Below are 13,454 nucleotides of genomic sequence, written 5' to 3'. Positions count from 1 at the left end.
ACTATGATTTTTTTATCAACCAATTATGAAAAGTTACGAAATAATCACTCAACTATTAGTAAATTAATTTTTTTCACCCAACTATTCAAAAAAATTTTATGTCACCAATTAGCTAACCTAAAATAAAAACACAAAGAAATCTAAGATAATTGAGCGATAAAAAAGACAAAATTAGATTGTTGAGTGACTATTTTGTAACTTTTCATAGTTGGTAACCAAAAAAGAATAAAAAGCATAGTTGGGTGTACTAATATAGTTTATCCAAAAATTGTAACATTATAAAAGATTAAAATGTCTTTGGATGGAGAATTATAATTTTTTGAGTTTTTAAAATGTTAGCATTTTAGAATTCATCAATTCAAAAGGTTAAGATTTGTAATTGATTTATTTAGATAAATAACTGGTTTTACAAAAATAGGCTAATGAAATTTTATAAATTAAAAAATAATCATAAAAGAAGAATAATTATATTAAGAATAAAGAATATAAAAATATTCAATAAGTATATCATTATATTTTATAAAATTATAAACAGTTTTAATAAAATAAAATTTAAAATATTTATTATAATTAAATAAAAATAATTTTTAAGTTATAAATTTTATTTTATAGTGAGATCATGTGAATTAAATCAAATAAAATTACTATATATGAGCAATTTTAAAAACCAACTATTTAGGTAGAATCTGTAAAAGAAATTTAAACTGTTAGAATTCTCTTTAAATTACTCATAAATTTTAAAATTATCTAATATATTTACCTAAATAAATAAATTCATTTTTAGAATTTTAAAAACCTTAAATTCAAACGAAATCCTTTTACAAAATTCTCACCCAAACACGCTCTTATATTTAAATATAAAAAAGCCCAAAACCTACATATTAGTCTTCATCGTTTAATTTTATAAAGGGCCGTGACTTGGGTTCTTAAAACCCATTAGAATAGAAATGAGCCCGTGACCCCCACATCAAATCTGGAAATTAGATTGAAATGGCCGTGGACTGGGCTCTTAAAACCCTATCACATTCCGCAAACTCAAGTCTTCCTTACAAAACATTTACACTGTCTCGGCAAAACAGATATTACTCTAGTGAGAGATTAACCATGTTTCTGTCTAGATTTGTAGGCAGAACAGCTCTCTTGGCTGCCGCTAAATCAGAAAGTTCAGCTGCGACCACCGCCGCCGCCGCATCAGCAGCTGCTCCTACTAATCTCAACCCACTTGAGCAATTTTTTGAGGCTGATAGAAATCCCGAAGATGAAAAACCTGTCTACGGTACATTCTTCGTATGCTTTTCGCTTCTTTTTTTTTAGTCATGAGTTTCCTTTTCCTTCTCTGTTTCCAATTTTCATTTCTTATTTTCTAGAATAAGGTAAAAGCAATATGGGACTATTGAACACCATATCTTTGAAACTGTTACAATCTTTGAACTTATTTGAATCTGTGGGTTGCTGGTGTTTATTCATCGAGTTCGTGCAATTGAAGGGTTGCCAAATTCACTTTAATGGCCAGTGTTTCCCCAAGTCGGAGTTAGGACTTGAGAGTCCAAGATAATGCTTTAATTGCTCACACTCTAAAACAAACTACAATTGTAAAGGCATAATTGAATTTTAGATGCCATGTATTAGAATAAACTAGGATAACTGTTGAAAACTTGGTACCTGTTAAAGAATCAACTTTCTTGTACATCATCCCCTAAGTTACTGCAAAATTCTATATTAATAACTGTCAGGCACCTGGGAATTTAGTGCCAATGCTGTTGTTGTCGTTATTGAAGAAATCTTCAAGTCAGCATGCAAACCACGGATATAATTTTACTTGCCACCTTGGATGAAAGATCTATTTTTATTTGGTTCTTTCTGAAACTGATAAGTCATCTATGGTTTCTCTAAAATTGGATTCGAAGTTTATCTGTTTGAAGTAGTTTGATGGTTGGTGTTGTGGGATAGATTTCAACTTTGGGATCAGTGTGATAGTTTCATTGGATTTCATTGTCTGGTGTTATGTGGTAGTTATGATAGACTGGCCATAAATTACTCATGACAAGATTCTTACAGAAGCCCCCTTTATTTACAGGAATACATTTTCCTTAAGAAGTACAACTTTTTTTTTTTAATTAATTCCTATGATTGGCTTGAACCTGAAGCTATTCTTTCCACCGATTCTGTTTAGCTAATAAAGCATTAACAACTGTTGCACTCCTAGAGGAAGGATACACTGATATTGCTGCATTTTTTTCCCTGTTAAACTTAAACAAGAGATTTGGTTTTCATTTATAACATTTTAACTCATACCGTTTCCTGGATATATTTGCATAGTACTTGGTTATAGACCCAAATCTTTACTTTCCTGTTTTGTTTTGAGTTTCAGCATAATTACACCTAATGGATTTTTCAAAAGAATTTCTTCTTTCCCGAAGACCCTGCCCCTACCCTAAGAAGGGTAGAGCTGCTATTCAAGACCCAATCCAACCCATGTAGTCACCATGCTAGTTCTAGTGCTGTTGTAATTTGTTCAATTTCTTCTTAAAATTTCGTTGCTGTCAGGTCGAAGTTGGAAAGCTTCTGAACTGCGTGTAAAGTCCTGGGATGATCTCCATAAACTATGGTATGTTCTGTTGAAAGAGAAGAACATGCTGATGACTCAACGGCAGATGCTTCATGCTCAGAATCTCCGCTTTCCCAATCCAGAACGCATCCCAAAGGTATAACCCTGTTTCTTCTGCTTGTCATTTGATATGCTTTGTGATCATTGTTGCTTGAATATCCTCGAGGGTCTGTTTGGATGAGGTATTTCTGGAAGGGAATTCATTTAATCGGGATATTAAATGCTTAAAATCCTATTGTCTTGTTTGGTAAAAGAAGTGGAAATTTCAAAACTTGGAGGAATTTTCTGAAGGAAATTGAGTACCTGAAATCCCTCTCTGGAACCCCATATAAAGATGCGGGTTTTCAAAATTCTTTTAAATACGTTCTCACTTTCGTTTCATATGGCCGCCCTCATTTAAAAGATCTTTGAATTTACAAATTTCCAATGCAAACACACTGCAAATTCTTTAGATGATTAGACACTAGTTCTAAATGTTTATACTATTGTGAACAAAGTAGCATTTTGTAGTTCTTAGTAATAAGTCAGAATGAATGGTTAAAATGTATTAAAATGAAGCAGTCGTGTATGGTTATTCCTTGTAACTACGACTATCGAACAATCAGACTTATTTTTAAATATTTTTAAAATTTACTCTGCATAGGTAATCATGTTTGTTAATACTGAAATTATGTTTGGAATCATTCATGCTTACCAGATTTTTAATATTCCTCCACCATTAGGAAGCACCTCTTGCTTACTGGATTTTTTATACTGATTATGAAATTCAGGTAAGGAAGTCGATGTGCCGAATTAAGCAAGTACTTACAGAAAGAGCAATTGAAGACCCTGATCCGAGGAGATCTGCAGAGATGAAGAGGATGATAAATGCTCTGTGATATTGTACTAAACTGCTTATCCCGTTCACTGAAGGCTTTCTATTGTTTTTGTTGGTGGAGATTCGATTCTGACTTGCTATTCCATTGTTGCATCAGACATCTTAGGTGTTTAGGAACATAACTAGTGTTTGTGTTTGTTTTGGATGGCACATAATCAATAACTGCTGCTGATCATCTTAAAGGAACTCGGTTTATTTCATATTTCCCTTTTACACCTGGTTTCTATTCTGAAAAATTTCTAACTATGTTAGCCGGATTCCTCACCGAAGTTGTAGTAAAAATGTTGAGTATACACAAATGCAATGATCCAGACTGTTCAGTGGTTCAAGCTTTGTCCCCCACACAGACAGACTCGAACTCGATAGAAGAATTGTGCCTTTTTTCTTTTATTTTTAATCTTCCCTTGGGATGCTGACGGTCCACAGTCACAATCAAGTCTAAGCTTGAATCTATTCCAACTGTATTTTCAGAAATATAAATAAATAAAAATAGATAATAAAATATGAAGGGAGTTGGAAAATAGCAACTGCGAATCCCTGCTACTTCTTACAAGTGGGGATTCGAGAGCAAGAGCATTGTTTGTGTTGTGTCCTCTCAAGGCTGCTTAACACACAGCATAGAGTGGTCCCAAATGCCTGAGGGAAAGCGAAAGGGAGAATTGCCATTGCAACGCTTTGAAGAATTGGTTTTGTTAGTTTAATGAATAATGCTCTGTTTCTGGTCTCACATACTTTCAGGATGATGGATCCCATCCCAACGATAGTCTCCACCACTCTAAAATTCTGTTTCTTTCATTTATTCAAGGCTAGTACTCGACTGATTTGTTTAGGTGAGGACAAAAACTGGTTTAGAAAAAAAAAATTTGAAGGACCATCCATCCAAACTTGAGCAACCGTAGCCTTTAAACCCAAGAGCAGCGGTTTATTGCCACCTACACCACTGGAAGCGCTGCCCTACCCTACCCTATTTTACTACTACTATTAGTTTTGCCTGTTTCCGTTTCTAGATTCAATTTGATGATATTTAATTTGGATTTAAATATTCAACAACTTATATCTGTGATCATCATGCAAAAATTCCATGATTTTTTGAAGGCTATAGAGAATTGTTTATGCTTTGTTTACCCATAAAAGAAAATAATAAAAATTCACTTCTTATTCTTCTTTTAAAAAAATCAACTTGTTTTTATTTTTCTTATGTTGGATGAAAGAATCCAGGAGGGGAGACAACCTTAACTCTCCCTCAAGTGAGAAATTACGAGTTTGCCCTCTTTGAAGCATCACCCGCAATACCCCACACGGGTAGCTTTATCGTCCCCGCCCTAAAAATCAAAACCCAAAAACCTTAATTTTATCGGCCGTTGAAAATCCCATTTGCCCTCATTACCCCCTCCCAAAAATAAAAATAAAAGTCAAAGGTGCCAAAACAAACACTGATGAGTCAAACACTTTTTAAGTTAATAATCTGAAACGAAATCGAACAAGTCCAGTCCCGTATCCGGAATCCCACACACGTCATTTCATTTCCGTCACAGCACTGTGACTATATCTTGCCCCTCGTTAAGTAGTTGCCCGAACTGCCCATCCTATTGCCCGCTCTGCCCTACCATGTAACCCCAAGTACACCTTTCCTTTTGCCGTCTCTCTCTGTCTCTGTCTCTGTCTGTCTCTTTTTTTTTTCTTCTCTCTCTCTCTCTCTCTCTCTCTAAAAGTCGATCAAAAACAAATTTCTTTTTTTAATCTCTCTCGATTTTCTCTCTCTTTAATTTTCAATAATCTCTTTTGTTCTTCTATAGATCGAAAGGCGGCTTGCAAAATCGAACGCGGTGGATGGATCTGAGATTGAATTAGGTCGGGTAAAAGGGGGAATCGCGATCTAAAGGGAATTAGGGTTTCCGATTTGCGATTGGGGAAATTAGGGTTGGTTGAGGGGGGATTTTTCTGTAGATGGTAAAAGGTAGGGTTTTGGGCGGATCTAGGGCACGGAATTGTTGAAAGAAAGGGGAGGAAATTGAAGAGGGGAAAAATAAGATAGAAATAAGGAGGGGGAATTGATGGTACTCGAAGGGGAAAATGCAAGGCTATGCATGGGCGGGGAGGAGGTGAGGAGAGGAAAAAGGCACGGCACATGTGGACAGTCCCTACACGTTCAACGGCTGTTCTGAGTGGTGATGGTGGTGCTTCTCTCTCTTCTTCTTCTTCTTCATCTACCGTTAATTTCTTTTCAAAGGTATACCTTTTCTTCTGCTTTTATTTGATTTGATTCTATTCAATTTTCTGTTCTTTTTGTTTGCTTGTTTTGTTTCGTCTTGTGATTTGATAAGAGAGGTTTTGTCGTATTGATTTGGTGGAAATGAAGAGAGGGGTTCACTTTTGCTTTTGGGAATTTGGTATGGTGGCTTAATTGGTGCTGGATTGTGTGGAAGTACTCCTAATTTTCTTGGATTTTTCTTGGCTTGGTTTTGAATCAGCTGGAATATTGATCTGTTGGAAGGCATTTAACTTTTGATCTTTTGGGTGGATTGTTTGGCCGAGGTGTTCGTGTAAGAACTTTTGGCTTGATTTTTGTCGTTCATACAGCGCTTCAGTTGTGGGAAGCGGTGTACTACATTGTAATTTGGGTAATGATCGAGAAGAGTCTGTTTCCTTGGGCCAATTTACATTTTTCTTTAACATATCTTTTGTGTGCTAAATTATGATACCAGAACGTCCTTTTCTTTTCATATACAAGTTTTTCTATAGATGATACGGTCCTTCCATTGACTTGTCTGAAATTTATAATTGTGGACTTCGAGTAGCAGTTGCTTAGCATGCCTTGGATGTTTTCCTTTCACCCAATATGATGGAGTTATGGACAGGGGGAGTGTTGGGAAATGATAGAGAAATTTAGGTCCAGATAGATCAATGTATATATGTTGATCATGGGAATTTGCCTACCATCAAGGAGTGTTAAGGAGAAGAAATCACCAGCGTTATTGTTATTCAGAATATTGGGAAGTTTCCAAAGTTTGGACAGCTGGAATCATGAAATTTGTTGATAAATAATTAGTTTCTAGTTCATCATTTGCTCTTAAGTTGTATTATAATAGATACTGAGAAGTTTAAAATCTGTAGAAGTATTTTTCCATTTGATGTAGATTTACTGAAGAGAAGTATTTGTTTCATGAATTTGTTTAAAAGTGGCCAGTCATGCTCTATATGGTGGTATATGCCTCTTTTCTGTACATATGAATCTCTGAAGTCTTTCTTGTCTGATAAAGCTGGATTATTGGACTCAGACTAGATCTGAGTGGTTGAATGACTTGCTAATTCAACTTCTCCTTGATTGTTGTTGTAAAATAGCTTTAGATATATCTGAATTACTATAATTCCTTCCTGCTATTGTTGAAGTTTGATGGCTTAGGGATAATTAATGTGCAATTTTCTCTTAAATTGAATTTTAGTAGATTTATTTCTTACATTGTGAAACTATGGTTTAATATCTATAGAAGCATTGTAATTTTACTGAAGAAAAACTTGTTTGTTTTGTGAATTTATTTAGAAACTGACTGATCATACCCTAAATGGTGTTATTATTTGCATCTTTATCTATACATATGCTTTTCAAAAAGTCCTTATCTAATAAAGCTGGATTATTGGAATCACAACAGATCTGAATAGCTGAATTTCTTGCTATTTGCTAGTAGAGGGTTGTTCTTGGAGTTGTTTCTGTCTGTGTTAAATTACCTGCACTGCTTCCTTTGGGTGGCTTAGTCTTTGAAGGCAAGAGTTGATGGCTTTTAGAAACAACTGAGTGGGTTACAATCTGGGTTTTTGATCAAGCATTTTTTTTCATAGTACAAATTGCTTTAGTTTTTCACTGATAAAAAATTACATACACGGATGTTCACTAAGTTACTGACATAGCCTGTTTTGCTACCAATAGGATGGACGTAAGATCAGTGTTGGTGACTGTGCTCTCTTCAAACCGCCCGAAGATTCTCCACCTTTCATTGGAATAATTCGTTGTCTAACTGCTGGGAAAGAAAACAAGTTAAAGTTGTGTGTAAATTGGCTTTATCGACCTGCTGAAGTAAAGCTTGGCAAAGGCCTCCTGTTGGAAGCTGCGCCAAACGAAATCTTTTATTCCTTCCATAAGGATGAGATTCCTGCTGCATCTTTACTCCATCCGTGTAAAGTTGCATTCCTTCCTAAAGACGTTGAACTTCCATCAGGGATTTGCTCATTTGTGTGCCGGCGAGTTTATGACATTACAAACAAGTGTTTATGGTGGCTAACCGATCAAGATTATATTAATGTGAGTTCTATCTGCTCCTTCATATGTCTTATTAATGTTGTACCCTTTTTATTGATATTTTCTTCTTATATTTTCAGGAACTACAAGAAGAAGTAGATCAGCTGTTGTATAAGACGCGCTTAGAGATGCATGCAACAGTGCAGCAGGGTGGCCGTTCTCCAAAGCCAATGAATGGTCCGACGTCAACATCACAGTTAAAACCTGGTTCAGATAGCGTACAGAACAGTGCTTCCTCATTTCCTTCTCAGGGTAAGGGGAAAAAGAGGGAGCGTGGGGATCAAGGCTTCGAGCCTGTCAAAAGGGAACGTACTAGTAAAATGGATGATGGGGATTCTGGTCATGGTAGACCAGAAGTTAATCTAAAATCTGAGATTGCTAAAATTACTGAAAAGGGGGGACTAGAAGATTATGCAGGAGTTGAGAAATTGGTTCAACTCATGGTGTCTGAGAGAAATGAGAAGAAAGTAGATTTGGTGAGCCGGTCAATGCTTGCTGGTGTCATAGCAGCTACAGATAAGTTTGACTGTCTTAGTCATTTTGTTCAGCTCAGAGGGTTGCCTGTTTTTGATGAATGGCTCCAGGAAGTCCACAAAGGGAAGATTGGAGATGGTAGCGGCTGCAAGGATGATAGATCAGTTGATGATTTTCTTTTAACCTTACTCCGAGCTCTTGATAAGCTACCTGTAAATCTTACAGCTCTGCAGATGTGTAACATTGGCAAGTCTGTGAATCATTTGCGTACTCATAAGAATATAGAAATACAGAAGAAAGCAAGGAGTTTAGTTGATACATGGAAAAAACGAGTAGAGGCTGAGATGGATGCCAAGTGTGGTTCAAATCAGGGTGTTCCGTGGTCTGCTAGAGCTCGTCTTTCTGATGTTTCTCACAGTGGAAGCAAGCACTCTGGATCATCTGATGTTGCCATGAAGAGTTCAGTAACCCAACTTTCTGCCTCTAAAACTGGTTCGGTTAAGCTTGCTCAAGGAGAGATCACGACCAAGTCTGCTTCTGCATCACCAGGGCCTGTGAAGGCAGCAACATCACCTGCCTCAGCCAGTACAAACTTAAAAGATGGGCAGGCACGAAATGCTGCTGTTGTTGGCACCTCTGACCCTCAAACTACCACACGGGATGAAAAAAGCAGCAGTTCTAGTCAGTCCCACAACAATAGTCAGTCTTGTTCTAGTGATCTTGGGAAGACTGGGGGAGTTTCTGGAAAGGAGGATGCAAGAAGTTCTGCAGCTGGTTCAGGAATAGTGGCTAAGATCTCAGGTAGTTCTTCACGGCACCGGAAATCCATTAATGGTTTCCCAGGTCCATCAGGGGCTCAAAGGGAAGCTGGATCAAGCAAAAATTCTTCATTGCATAGAAATCCTGCTTCAGAAAAAGTATCACAGTCTGGTTTAACATGTGAAAAGTTAACTGATCCTCCTACAGCTGAGGGTAATAGTCATAAGTTCATTGTTAAGATCCCAAATAGAGGTAGAAGTCCTGCACAAAGTGCCAGTGGAGGATCTCTTGAAGATCATCCAGTCATGAATAGCAGAGCTTCTTCTCCTGTGCTTTCAGAGAAACATGAGCAATTAGATCGTAACATGAAGGAGAAAAGTGAGAGTTATCGGGCAAATGTTGCCACTGATGTGAATACCGAATCTTGGCAGAGCAATGACTTCAAAGATGTGCTGACTGGGTCTGATGAGGGAGATGGTTCACCTGCAGCTGTTCATGATGAGGAAAACTGTAGGACTGGAGAAGATGCTAGGAAAACAACTGAAGTTACAAAAACTGCTTCCTCATCTTCTGGAAATGAACTTAAATCAGGGAAACTGCAAGATGCTTCTTTTAGTTCCATAAATGCTCTAATTGATAGTTGTGCTAAGTACGCCGAAGCAAATGAGTGCTTGCCAGTTGGGGATGATGCTGGAATGAATTTGCTTGCTAGTGTGGCTACTGGAGACTTCTCTAAGTCAGATGGGGCTTCACCGATTGATTCTCCACAAAGAAATACCCCTCTTGTTGAGCATTCTTCCACAGGCAATGAAACTAAATTAAAACCTTCGGGGGATGAGGTTGTTCAAAATCGGAATCAGTCTGTTGAGGGTGCAGATGATGAGCATCTAAAGCAGGGTGTTGCTGCTAGTAATTCATGGCCTAAAAATGCAGAAAGCAAGACTGGTTCCTCTCTAGAGAAATTAGGAGAGCTGAATGAGCATTTAACTTCATCTTTGCCGAAGATTGCAGATCAATGTCCGGAAAATGGTAAATTAAAGGAAATTGTGATGGCTGCTTTAGTCAATCTGCCCTCTGCATGCACCGTGGAGAAAACTACTGATATTGATGATTCCAAAGAGCGTTTGGATAAAAAGTCTGATGAAGTGGATGATGATTGCTGTTTGGGGAGCACTTCTGCGGTAAATGAAGAGGTCATCGATGCAGGTGTAAAAGTGGAGAAAGAAGTGGTTGAAGGTTCTTCGTCTGTACCTTCTATTGAAGTTGATGCGGATAATAACAAGAAAAATGTCACTGAAGATTCGGAGAGAAGTTCACAGACTCATCAGAAGTCAGCGAATGTTTTTGGGCATTTCATCAAAGGAACAGATAAAGAAGCACTGCCTCCTGGTCCTTCCAGAGATACAGTTTTGGAACATGTTGATGAAGTGAAGGCTGAGAAGGATGTTGAGACTGATGCACCGAGTCATGCCAGTCACAATGAGAAACAAAAACCTGAGTTGGAAAGTAATGCTTCTCTGATCATTGATGTCCTTATTAAGTTTGAAGCACTTGTTATTTATTATTTTAAGCTTTTGTTTTGCATTCCTTTATTATTATTATTGTTATTATTATTATTATTATTATTATTATTATTTTGTCATTATTAAACTGGTAATTAAATTGAATATGTTTTGGTTCAGTTGTTACTGCCCAGAAAGGTGAGCACGTGCAGGAGAACATAGAATGTAGTGAGGGTCATGAAGTACATGGTAGACCATCTCCTTGTAAGGCATCGTCGGAAACAGGACAAACTAAGAAGCCAAGGGGATCTAAGGTGACTGGTGTAGAAGCAGATGAAGCAGAAGAATGCACATCGATCACTACAGATACTCCTGCTACAGGTGTTGCTGATACAGATGCTAAAGTAGAATTCGACTTGAATGAAGACTTCAATGCAGATGATGGGAAATTTGTGGAATCAAATAATGTGACAGCTCCTGTCCAATTAATTAGCTCATTGCCTTTCCCTGTTTCTTCCGTGTCTAGCAGCCTTCCTGCTTCTATTACTATTGCTGCTGCTGCTAAAGGCCCCTTTGTTCCCCCACAGGACCTGCTGAGGACTAAAGGGGCACTCGGTTGGAAGGGATCAGCTGCTACAAGTGCGTTTCGGCCAGCTGAACCCAGAAAAAGTCTAGATATGCCTCTGGGTACAAACAATGCTTCCATTCCTGATGCCAGTACTGGAAAACAGTGTCGTCCTCCATTGGATATTGATTTGAATGTACCTGATGAGAGAGTCCTTGAGGATCTTGCTTTTCAAAGTTCTGCCCAGGGCACAAACTCTGCACTAGACCTTTCAAATAATCGTGATTTAAAATGTGGGTTGGTTGGTCCGGCACCCGTTCGCTCTTCTGGTGGACTTGATCTTGATTTGAACAGAGTTGATGAACCTGCTGATTTGGGTAATCACTCAACTGGAAATAGTCGCAGAATAGATGCCCCTATGCATCCAATAAAATCATCAGTTGGTATTCTTAATGGTGAGGCAAGTTTCCGCAGGGACTTTGATTTGAACAATGGACCCACTGTTGATGAGGCGAGTGCTGAACCATCACTATTTAGCCATCATAATAGAAACAGCAATGTGCTATCTCAAGCACCAGTTCCCAGCCTGCAGATAAACAATGCTGAGATGGCAAATTTCTCGTCATGGTTTCCTACAGGGAATACATACTCAGCTGTTACTATTCCATCAATTTTGCCTGATAGGGAGCAACCTTTTCCAATTGTTGCAACTGGTGGAACACAAAGGGTGTTGGGTCCCCCTACTGGTGCCACCCCTTTTAATCCTGATGTCTATAGGGCACCTGTGTTGTCATCTGCACCAGCAGTGCCCTTTCCATCAACTCCTTTCCAATATCCTGTGTTTCCCTTTGGAACTACTTTTCCTCTTCCTTCAACCAGCTTTTCTGGCAGTTCAACAACTTATGCTGATTCATCTTCTGGTGGGAGGTTTTGTTTTCCCCCGGTCCATTCACAATTGTTAGGACCTGCTGGCACTGTTCCATCCCATTACACAAGGCCCTATGTTGTTAACCTTCCGGACAGTAGTTATAATAGTAGTGCTGAGAGTGGAAGGAAGTGGGGAAGGCACGGTCTAGATTTAAATGCAGGGCCTGGAGGCCCAGACATTGAAGGAAGAGATGAGACAGCACCTCTTGCATCTCGGCATCTGTCTGTTGCCAGTTCTCAGGCCCTGGCAGAGGAACAAGCAAGAATGTATCAGGTGCCAGGTGGGGTTTTGAAAAGGAAGGAACCTGAGGGAGGATGGGATGGATACAAGCAATCTTCATGGCAGTAGCATCCTTAGATGTCACTGTTTAGTGGCCCATTAAAGCTTGTGAGTCATTTAGTTTCTTCTCAGCTTCTTTTGACAAATTTTCCATTTTTCTTCTCCCCATTTTGCTATTTCTATACCTACTAGGGAGAAAATTGATATTAGAACTATGGAATTTTTTATTGACCAATTTGATGTATTCTTTTTCAGTTCTTCAAGGATGGGCATTGGCTAACCCCCAGAGGTCTTCTGACCTGTGTTTGCTTAGAGGATGGGTGGTAAGTGAGCCATTTGATGTTTGTTCATAGTCTCCAACCCCCCACCTTTTCGGCATATCGACTGTACCGTAAAAGAATCTGTTCGGGGTGTATTCAAGCTTTGTTCCTTGAATTTGTTCTGGACACAGATCATTTTCCCTTTGTAGATATTATAACTGTTGGAAATCATGCCCATATGTTGCCCAGACATTAGAAATTGGTGCCCATACTGCTTTTTAGTGCATATTTTTCTTGACTTTTTTTTTTTCTTTCACCTTTTAATTTTCTTTTTCTTTTTCTTTTCCAATTAAAGTGGTCACCGAATTTTGATACTGAAGCCTTTTTTCTGATGTGGCATGACTTGGTTGCTGTGGTTGATGATGTATTCATATATTTTATTTAATTGATAAACTCTAATTGTAGTTGATATGCTACAGTTTAATTGGTGTCAGCTTTGCTTGCTATGAATATTATTAGAATGTAATGGAGGCAGTAAGACTTGAGTGCATACACTGGAGTGGGCAAGTAATATTTGATCATTCATCCTTTTCCATTGCGTTCATATATTTGGTGTTGATTCGAGTAGTAGGCAAAGCCAAGCCCTGTCTGGAATCTGGAGCTTGCGGTGAGCCATTGACATATTCACGTCAAATTTCCATGCTCCGATTTCTACATGTCCCATATCCATTTGGAAAACAGAATATTCTGATGACAATGCTACCGTTCTGTCGGAGTATTCGAGTTCTTGTTTGTGCTTGACCCACATGTCAGTCTTAACAGCATCGAGCAAAATCATGACGCACGCCGAATTGGTTATTATATTTACGCACCAGAAAACAATAATTGGGTCTTCTCTTGAACGTAAA

General features: G+C 38.2%; 2 protein-coding genes across 2 annotated transcripts; both read left to right on the top strand.

Moving 5' to 3' along the window:
- The first annotated feature begins 1,045 nt into the window (after positions 1-1,045).
- LOC105765748 (uncharacterized) lies at positions 1,046-3,685 on the top strand. Its single transcript, XM_012584994.2, has 3 exons — positions 1,046-1,276; positions 2,548-2,705; positions 3,379-3,685. The coding sequence occupies exons 1-3, from the start codon at positions 1,105-1,107 to the stop codon at positions 3,484-3,486; spliced, it is 438 nt and encodes a 145-aa protein (XP_012440448.1). The 5' UTR covers positions 1,046-1,104; the 3' UTR covers positions 3,487-3,685.
- Positions 3,686-5,134: 1,449 nt separating this feature from the next.
- On the top strand, positions 5,135-13,030 carry LOC105765746 (uncharacterized). Its single transcript, XM_012584990.2, has 5 exons — positions 5,135-5,715; positions 7,411-7,782; positions 7,860-10,518; positions 10,695-12,394; positions 12,542-13,030. The coding sequence occupies exons 1-4, from the start codon at positions 5,569-5,571 to the stop codon at positions 12,353-12,355; spliced, it is 4,839 nt and encodes a 1,612-aa protein (XP_012440444.1). The 5' UTR covers positions 5,135-5,568; the 3' UTR covers positions 12,356-12,394; positions 12,542-13,030.
- The last annotated feature ends 424 nt before the right edge of the window (positions 13,031-13,454 follow it).

This window comes from Gossypium raimondii, chromosome 12, assembly GCF_025698545.1.
Source record: "Gossypium raimondii isolate GPD5lz chromosome 12, ASM2569854v1, whole genome shotgun sequence".
Lineage (NCBI taxonomy): Eukaryota > Viridiplantae > Streptophyta > Magnoliopsida > Malvales > Malvaceae > Gossypium > Gossypium raimondii.
Note: the sequence above shows the minus strand (reverse complement) of the source record. Positions and strands in the feature narration are given on the sequence as shown.

Coding starts and splice junctions, on each gene's coding strand:
- LOC105765746 (XM_012584990.2), top strand. CDS start 5,569: ATGCATGGGCGGGGAGGAGGTGAGGAGAGGAAAAAGGCACGGCACATG. Junction 5,716..7,410: donor CCGTTAATTTCTTTTCAAAG/GTATACCTTTTC, acceptor TGCTACCAATAG/GATGGACGTAAGATCAGTGT. Junction 7,783..7,859: donor CCGATCAAGATTATATTAAT/GTGAGTTCTATC, acceptor TTATATTTTCAG/GAACTACAAGAAGAAGTAGA.
- LOC105765748 (XM_012584994.2), top strand. CDS start 1,105: ATGTTTCTGTCTAGATTTGTAGGCAGAACAGCTCTCTTGGCTGCCGCT. Junction 1,277..2,547: donor AGATGAAAAACCTGTCTACG/GTACATTCTTCG, acceptor CGTTGCTGTCAG/GTCGAAGTTGGAAAGCTTCT. Junction 2,706..3,378: donor ATCCAGAACGCATCCCAAAG/GTATAACCCTGT, acceptor TATGAAATTCAG/GTAAGGAAGTCGATGTGCCG.